Below are 9,051 nucleotides of genomic sequence, written 5' to 3' on the forward strand. Positions count from 1 at the left end.
TTTTCTTCCTCCTCTTCCTTTTTTCCCCTTCTCTCTTCCCCCTCTTTCCTCCCCTTCTCCCCTCTTTCTTCCTTCCTCTCCCCCTTTTTTCTTTCCCTTCCTCCCCCCGTTCCCCCCTCCTCCTCCTCTCTCCCCCTCCCCCTTCTTTCCTCCTCCCCCCTCTCCTCTCCTCTTTCTTTTTTCTTCCTCTTTTTCCTCTCTCTCCCCTCTTCTTTTTCCTCCTTTTCCCCCTCTTCTCCCTTTTCTCCTCCTCCTCTTCTTCCTTTTCTCCCTCCTTCCGTTTTCTCGTCGCGGTCCTTTTTCTTCTTTTTTCTTCCCCCGGCTTTCCTTTTCTCTCCTTTCCCCCTCTCCTTCTTTCTCCCTCTCCCCTTCCCCTCCTCCCTTCTTTTTTCCCCCTTCCCCCCCCTCCCTTTTCCTTTTTCTTCTTCTCTCTCCCTCTTTCTTTTCTTTTCCTCTTTCCTTCCTCCCCCCTCCCCGCCCTTTTCCCGTTTTTTTCCTTCCTCCTCCCCCCTCCCTTTTTCTTCCTCCTTCCCTTCTTTTCCCTCTCCCTTCCCTCCTTTTTCTTTCTCCCCTCTCGTTTTTTTTTCTCTTCTTCCTCCGCTCTTTTTCCTTTTCTCTCTCGCCCTTTCCCCCCTTCTCTCTCCCCCCTTCCCTTCTTCCCTCTTTCCTTCGCCCTTTTCTTTCTTCTCTTTCTCTCTTCCCCCCTTTCCCTTCTTTTTTCTTTCCCGCTTTTTCGCTTTCTCTTTCCTCCTCTCCCCTCTTCTCTCCTCCGCGTTCCTCTCTCCTTCTTCCCTCTTCCCCCCGCTTTTTCCCCTCTCGGCCTTTCCTCCTTTTCCCCCGTCTTTTTTTCTCTTCCTTCCCCTGTTTTCGTTTCCCTTCTCCTCNTTATTATAATTATAATTTATTTTTATACTATTTTTTATATAACTATTAGGTATTATTAAATTAAAAATATAGTATTAAAATTTCTTATATATATAAAAATTTTTTAAAAAAATAATTTTATATTTATTATAAAATAATATATTAAAATATATATTTTAATAATCAATTATTATTTAATAATAAAATGGTTAAAAATATAATATATTATTTAAAATAAAAAAAAGAAATTTAATTAAAATTTTATAGATTATAATAAAGCTTTTAATTATATAAAATAAGAATTAATATATATAATTATAAATTAATTTTTAAAATTTAATATATAAATAAATTTATTAAGATATTTCTACGTATATAAGAAATATTAATATTATATTTTATATTTAATTAAATTTAATAAATATATAAAAAAATAAAATAAAATGGTTAAATTATTAAATATAAAATTAATAAAATTATTTAAATAAAAATAAATAATATTATTTATAAAACTTTTTTATATTTATATTTAATCTAATTTAATATTTATTTATATAATTTTATTTTTAACGCCTATAATTTTAATAATTATAATATAATAAAATTAATATTAAAAAATTATTTAAATAAATTTATATTTTATAAAAAAATTTTTAATTATTAAAAATTTTAAATAAATATTAAAAATTTTTAAAGGTTAATTAAAAATTATAATATTAAAAATTTTTAAAGGTTAATTAAAGGTTATAATATTAAAAATTTTTAAGGGTTAATTAAAGATTATAATATTAAAAATTTTTAAAGGTTAATTAAAAATTATAATATTAAAAATTTTTAAAAGTTAATTAAAGGTTATAATATTAAGGATTTTTAAAGGTTAATTAAAGGTTATAATATTAAAGATTTTTGAAGATTAATTAGAAATTATAATATTAAAAATTTTTAAAAATTTAAAAATAAAATAAGAATATATCTATTAATTTTATAATTTTATTATTAATTTTAATAATAATATTACTTAATTAAAAAATTTTATTTTTTATAGAAATTTATAAAAATTAGAAATAATTATATTATAAAAACGTTAATAATTTAAATATTTAATATTTTTAATAGTTAAAATAAAGATATAAACTTTTTTTATTAATTTATTTATAATATTATTTAATTTTTTATAATTATATTAATTAAAATTTAAATATATATTTATTATATTAATTAAAATCTTATATTTATATATAATATTAATTATTAATCTATATTTTTATAAATTCTTTTATAAGAAATTATATTAACCTAATAAAATTTTGCTATTTTATATAAATTTTATACTTATTTATATCGTTTTTTGTTATCTTTTTCTTTTTATTATTATTATAATTTTATTTATTTATTTTAATTATTTTTTTATTTTTATAATTAAAAATAAATTTATGTTATATATAATAATATATAAATTTTTAAAAAACGGAATAAAAAAATCTTAATGTAATAATACCTATTATATTAATAATATAATATAAATCCAATTTTATTTTTTTTATAAAACTTTAATATTATTTAAGAGATTTTTAAATATATTTATTAATATATTATATTTTTCTATTTAAAAAACAAATATTTATTAATTAAAAAAAAATAGAATAATTATATAGTTTAATATCTTTAATATTATTAAATTGGATTTATTATTATTAAAAATTTCTTATTTATTAGAAATTTTTATTTTTATAATAAATTATTTATAAAATATTTTAAATTTTAAAATTTAAAATAATAAAATTTAAGGTAATAGGTTTATATGCTATATTTTTATTTTTTTTATTATATTAATAATATTAATTTTTTAAAATTATATATTAAAAATAAATTTAATAAAATTATAAAATCTTTATTAATTAATATAAAAATTTTTTATTTAAATTAATAAAAAAGTTAAAAAAATAATAAATAATATATAAAAATAAAAATTATTTAATAATATAAAAATATAATATAATATTTATTTTTTATTAATATTTTTAATAATATATAAAAATATTATTTTTAATAATTTCAAAAATATTATAAATTTTATAATAATAATATTATTAATTATTATAAATAATTAAGTTTTATAGTAGCGGTAATTTTTATTATTTTTTATTAAAAAGGATTTAATTTTATATAATTTAAAATCTAATTTATTTATTAAATATACCATTAAAATAATAAATTCTTTTTTAATAAATTAAAAAAATAGAAATTTTAATTTTTATTATTATATATAAAATATTTATTTTATTTTATATTTAATTATAAAAAATAAAAGAAATTTAAGTTTTTAATTAATAAATAAAAACTAAATTTTTATTAATAATTAAATTATTTTAAATATAACTTAACTAATTTTTCTATTATAAAATATAGTTTTTTTTTATATTTATTAATTAATATATATTTTAATTTTTATAATATAGAAATTTATAAAAATTATATATAAAAAAATTAAAATTATTAATATATTAATTAGAAATTTTATTTATTATATTTAATATATTAAAAAATTTACCTTATTTTTATTTAAAGATTTTTTAGATTTATATTTAATAATATAAAATATTATATAATAAAGAGTTAATATATAATTATTAAATATTAAAAAAGATTTTAAAATATAGGAATTTAATAATTTTAAAAAGTATTTTTTTATATTAATTAAATGTTTTAGTTTAAATTATAATAAAGATATTATTATATTTAAAAAATATATTATTATATTTAATAGGAAAATTGCGGAAATAAGAGTTTTGGAAAATATAAAAAATAGAGGCAAAGAAGTATAAAGTTGAAATAAAATAAAATAAATAATTTTTATAAAATTTATTATATTTTAAATCTTATTAATAATATTTATTTAATATAATTTAATTAAAAATTAATTTTATAAATTTATTTAAATAGTAATAAAATTTTAAATTTTAATTTTATAATTATTAATATAAAGTATATTTTTTTAATATTTTATTTTTTTTATTTTTATTAAATATTATTATTTTAAATTATTTTTTTTTATTTTATTAATATTAATAAAATATATATATATAATAATTAAAATAAAATTATAAAAATTTTAAAAAATTATATAAATTATAGTATTTAATATTAAAATTTTAATTATTTTTTTTTTTTTTATTTATATTTAATATTAATTATTATTATTTATTTATAAATTATATATTTTATTAATATTTTTTATATATTAATAATATAAATAATTTTAAAATTATTATAACGTTTAAAGTAATAGTTAATATTTTTATTTTAATTTTAATTAATATTATTTCTATTTTTTTACCTATTATTTTTACCTTATTTATTATAATTTTTAATAATTTTATTAAAATTAAAATTTAATTAATAATTTAGGCCTTCTTTAAAAACCAATTTAAATTGGTTAAAAATGCTATTAAATATTTTAATATATTATATAAATATATTTTAAATCGATATAATAAATCTTATTTTTATAATAAAAATAATAGTAATAATATTATTTTTATCAATTTTTAAGAAATAATTTTTTATATATAATTTTATTAATTAATTAAAATCGGTTATTATATTAATATAAATATTATTTAGTATATTATTAATTAAATTATTTTATTTAATTATAATATATGTTTTTATTTTAGGTATATTTAATAATAATAAATAGCTTAATTTTTAAAATAAAATTATTATATTTTTAAATAAATTTAAAACTAATTAATATTAATTATTTATAAATTAACCTATAATATTATTATTATTATTTATTAGTTTAATAAATTATATTAAATATAATAAAATTATTATATTAAATTTTAATATATATATAATATGGATAAAATTAATATAAAAATTAATTATTTAAATAAAATATGGTTATAAATTTAAAATAATTTTTTAAAATTTTATTTAATTAATTTTAATTTTAAAATATTTATTATGGTAATTAAGATTTATTTTATTATAAAAATAATAATAGCCTTATTTTTAATTTTACCTAATTATTAAATATTGGAAAATTAAATATTTAATAAATTAATTAATAATATAATATTAATTATTAATAAAAATAATTAAATTAATAATATAATTAATTTAAATTAATTTAAATATTTTAATTAATATATAATATTGGAAAATTTTAATAAAAAACGTTTTTTAATATTAAATAATTATAGCAATTATTTAACGGTTTAATTTTATAAATAGATTATTAAATTAAAGATTATTATATTTTTTTTACTATTTTATTTTATATATAAGTTTTAATTATTTAATTTTAGATTTTTTAACGTATTAAAATTAAAATATTAGTAATAATTTATTTAAATTATTAAAATTGGTATATATAATTATATTAAAATTAATTTTTTAATTAAATATTATTTTATTTATAATTATATATTTATGTGTAATAATATTAAAAATATTTAATATAAATATAAAATATATCTTTATAAATTATAAATAATATTAAATCATTTTTAAAATTTATTATTATTAATTTTTATAATTATTTTATATTATAATAAATCCAGTTATATAATATTTATTTTTAATTAAAAGGATAAAGGTTTAATAATTTTATTTCTATATAAAAAAATTAATTAGGTAATTATATATATATTAATAATAGATTTATAGATTATTAATAAATTTTTTAAATTTATTTATTTTTATTTAAAAATCTTAAAAATTAATTAAATATTAATATTTTTTATTATAATATGTATTTATTGAAAGTTTAAAAAAATTATATATATAATAGTTATAAATAAATTTATAATTATAAAAGAATTATATAATTTATATATAATAACTATTAAATAATAATAACGCTAATTAAAAAAACGTATTTTAAATTATATTAAACCATTTATGGTAAAAAATAACCGGTTTTATTTTATTATTAATAATATAAAACGATGTAATTATTAATGTTAAATTGTTAAAAGAAAAGAAAGGAGAATATAGTAATAAAAAGGCGCTATATTATATAGGTAATTTATTAATATTTAAATAATATTTAAAATATTTATAAATTTTAAAATATATAATTATTATAAATTTTTTTTAAATTATAATAATATATTATAATTTTATTACCGTTTTTAATATAAATTATAAAAAAATCTTTATTTTTATAAAAATAGTGTTATAAAAATATACGCTATAAAATTTAACAAATTTACCAAAAAATTAAGAATTAATTTAAGCGAATTAAGTTTAATAAATAGGGCAAAATTTAATAATTAATAAAAATTTTTTTTAAAAAATACCTTTATTTATTTATTATTTTATAAATTTAACCAATCTTTAATTAATAAAATTATTAAAAAATATTATTAAAAAATAATTATTTATATTTATTAATATATTAAAATATTTTATTTTAAGCAATAAATAAATTTAAAAATTTTTAATTTTAATAAAATTAATTTAGCCACGTTGGTATATAATAATATTTAAATTACTTTAAAGATTTTAATAAATAAGAATATTAATAATTTTATTTTTAAAGAAATATTAAAAAAGGAATTTAAAAAAGATTTAAAAGAAAAAAAACCTTAAAATAATTAGGAATAAGTTTAAAAATATATATAATTAATTACTATATATTATATAATTTTAAAACCGTAATTAAAATTTATTTGAAACTTTTAACCTATAACTAAAATCTATTTAAAACCTTTAACCTATAATTAAAATTTATTTAAAACCTTTAACTTATAATTAAAACCTTTTATAATTATATTACCATAATTAAAGTTTTTTTAAAAATTAATTATTAATTATTAATTTTTTATATATTTATTAAATATATTTAAATATATAATAAAAAAATAAAGGTTTAAATATGTGGAAATATTTTCTAATAAATTATATAATATAAAAATAAATTAAATTAAATATATAAATAGGTAAATAAATATTAAAATATAAATAATTATAATAGGTTAATATATAAATATATATTAAAATATAAGGAATTAATACGTAAATAAATATTAAAATATAAATAATTATAATAAATTAGTAAAATATAAAGAATTATAGCAAATTAATGCGTAAATATATATTAAAATATAAAGAATTAATATATAAAAAAGTATTAAAATATAAATAATTATAATAAATTATAATAGATTAATATATAAATATATATTAAAATATAAAAGATTAATACGTAAATAAATACTAAAATATAAATAATTATAATAAATTAATAAAATATAAGGAATTATAATAAATTGGTATATAAATATATATTATAATAAAAGTATAACATAGTTATATAATTATATAAATTATAAAATATTATTATAAAAAAAATATATATATTAAAAAGGATATATTTAAATTATATGGAATTCTTAACAAAATCGTATATATAAAATAAATCTTGGTTAAATCCCAAATTTTACCTATTTCTTTAATTAATGCGTAATACTCCTTTAGGGATGCTATATCGAACTTGTGTAGATAGCATTAATACCTACCTACCCCTAAACCTACCTACCTTGGATAGGTAGGTACTAACTATATATAATATTAGGATTCTAGATTTTAGTTTCACCTCGTGATATGTGAAGAGAGAATATGAAAATCAGTCACATCTCTTAATCAGACAATCCCATAAACGAGTATTTTCCTATGTAGCGTAATCGTCCACAATACCATATCAGAAGTTGAGTAATTATGCTACAGCGCCTTTATGACTAATTAGCATTAGTCGGCGATATTATTTGGCAACATCCCTTTTCCTCAGAACAATGTTCTGTTCGAAATTCGGGTGTACGTCTGTATCATACTTCCCGTTCGGCGGTCGTTCCATCTGCCCGGGAGGAAATGAAATATCATATTCGAGCAAGAGGTTTGCTACGATTAGCTTTATCATTGCCGATGCATACCATCGCCCCGGGCAGGTAAACCTGCCATTACCCCATGAGAGATTGCCCGGTTCGATGCCTGTATAGTCTTGTTGTATATTTGTCGAGCTCGCAGTGTCCTCATCTGGGCGATAGAAACGAAGACCATCAAACTGTTGAGGATTCTTGTAGAATGCCGGGTCCCGTGCCATAGGCCCTCCGGACATGACGATTGAGGCTCCACGTGGGAGGATAGTCTTGCCATCGGACAGCTCGATGGGAGACATGACCTTGCGATCAAATCCGACTGGATGAATTATTAGTTGTTGAATGGTGCCTAAAGTAGAAGAAGCGTATTGCTTACGAAATGTGGACTGATTTAATCGTTGTGATTCCTTCAGGAAACTATCTAGCCGGCGAAGTCTTTTAATAGTAGAGAACTGCCACTTCCCATCGTCTTTGATCAGGGCTGCTTGCGCCTCGGACCGTAAGGGCTCGATGTACTCTGGCATAGCACAGAGGTCGAATATCACATGGGTTATTGCCATGGATGATGTGTGAATCTGGTGACACTGTGTGATTAGTCGTACATTTTGCCCATCATATCATTTAGTTACTCATATAGTCTTACCGCGGCCGCCGTCAGAAGTAGGAGTCTAGCCGTAATACTATCGGGGTCTGTATCCTTTCCGCTTTCAATAAATAGCTTCATAACACTAGGGTGCTCTAAGACTCTGTTCTTTTCTAACGGAGGAAAAAGAAGATCGCGCACCGCAGCGCGTTGACGGAAGATACGGTTTCGCTGTGGGATTAAAGGTGCGACTAAGCGTCGGAGGAATATTGGCAGCGGTAGTAGGAGGAATTTAGTGATCTCGACATCAATAGGTAAGGAGGTCACGGCATCTGTCCAGATTGAGTTGCGACAATATGACTTGCCAACGAAGACCAGGGAGGAAATACGATGAATGAGGGATAACAGGAGTTCGTAGGAATTATATATTACTGGACCTGATGATTTATCGACTCTGTCAGTCACCGTTATATTGATATTTGAGTTAGGTTGCCTCCTGACATACTCTCAACCGTACTCTCGCTAAGCTTTTCAGCCATGGCCGTATGGAGCTCTTGGACCATTAGTGGGAGGAATGTCGCTGTTTAGGTAGTTAGCTTTTAGAGTTTTCTCATATTTCCTTGATAATCTTACGCAGATTTCTCGTAAAAGAGCCTCTACAGATATCGGTGGTCAAATGGTCTCGCAAAAGGAGATCTACACCGTTATGTTGAC

The 9,051-nt window shown here is 18.0% G+C and overlaps 1 protein-coding gene across 1 annotated transcript; it reads right to left on the reverse strand.

Moving 5' to 3' along the window:
- Positions 1-7,639: 7,639 nt before the first annotated feature.
- On the reverse strand, positions 7,640-8,314 carry GL218_03610 (Ent-kaurene oxidase; the record flags this gene model as incomplete). The annotated part of the gene is made up of 2 exons (XM_033580181.1): positions 7,640-8,073; positions 8,131-8,314. 2 exons carry the CDS (start codon positions 8,312-8,314, stop codon positions 7,640-7,642), a joined length of 618 nt encoding a protein of 205 aa, XP_033437347.1.
- Between the last annotated feature and the right edge of the window lie 737 nt (positions 8,315-9,051).

The sequence above is a fragment of the Daldinia childiae genome (genome assembly GCF_008694065.1).
Source record: "Daldinia childiae strain JS-1345 chromosome Unknown Scaffold3, whole genome shotgun sequence".
Classification (NCBI taxonomy): domain Eukaryota; kingdom Fungi; phylum Ascomycota; class Sordariomycetes; order Xylariales; family Hypoxylaceae; genus Daldinia; species Daldinia childiae.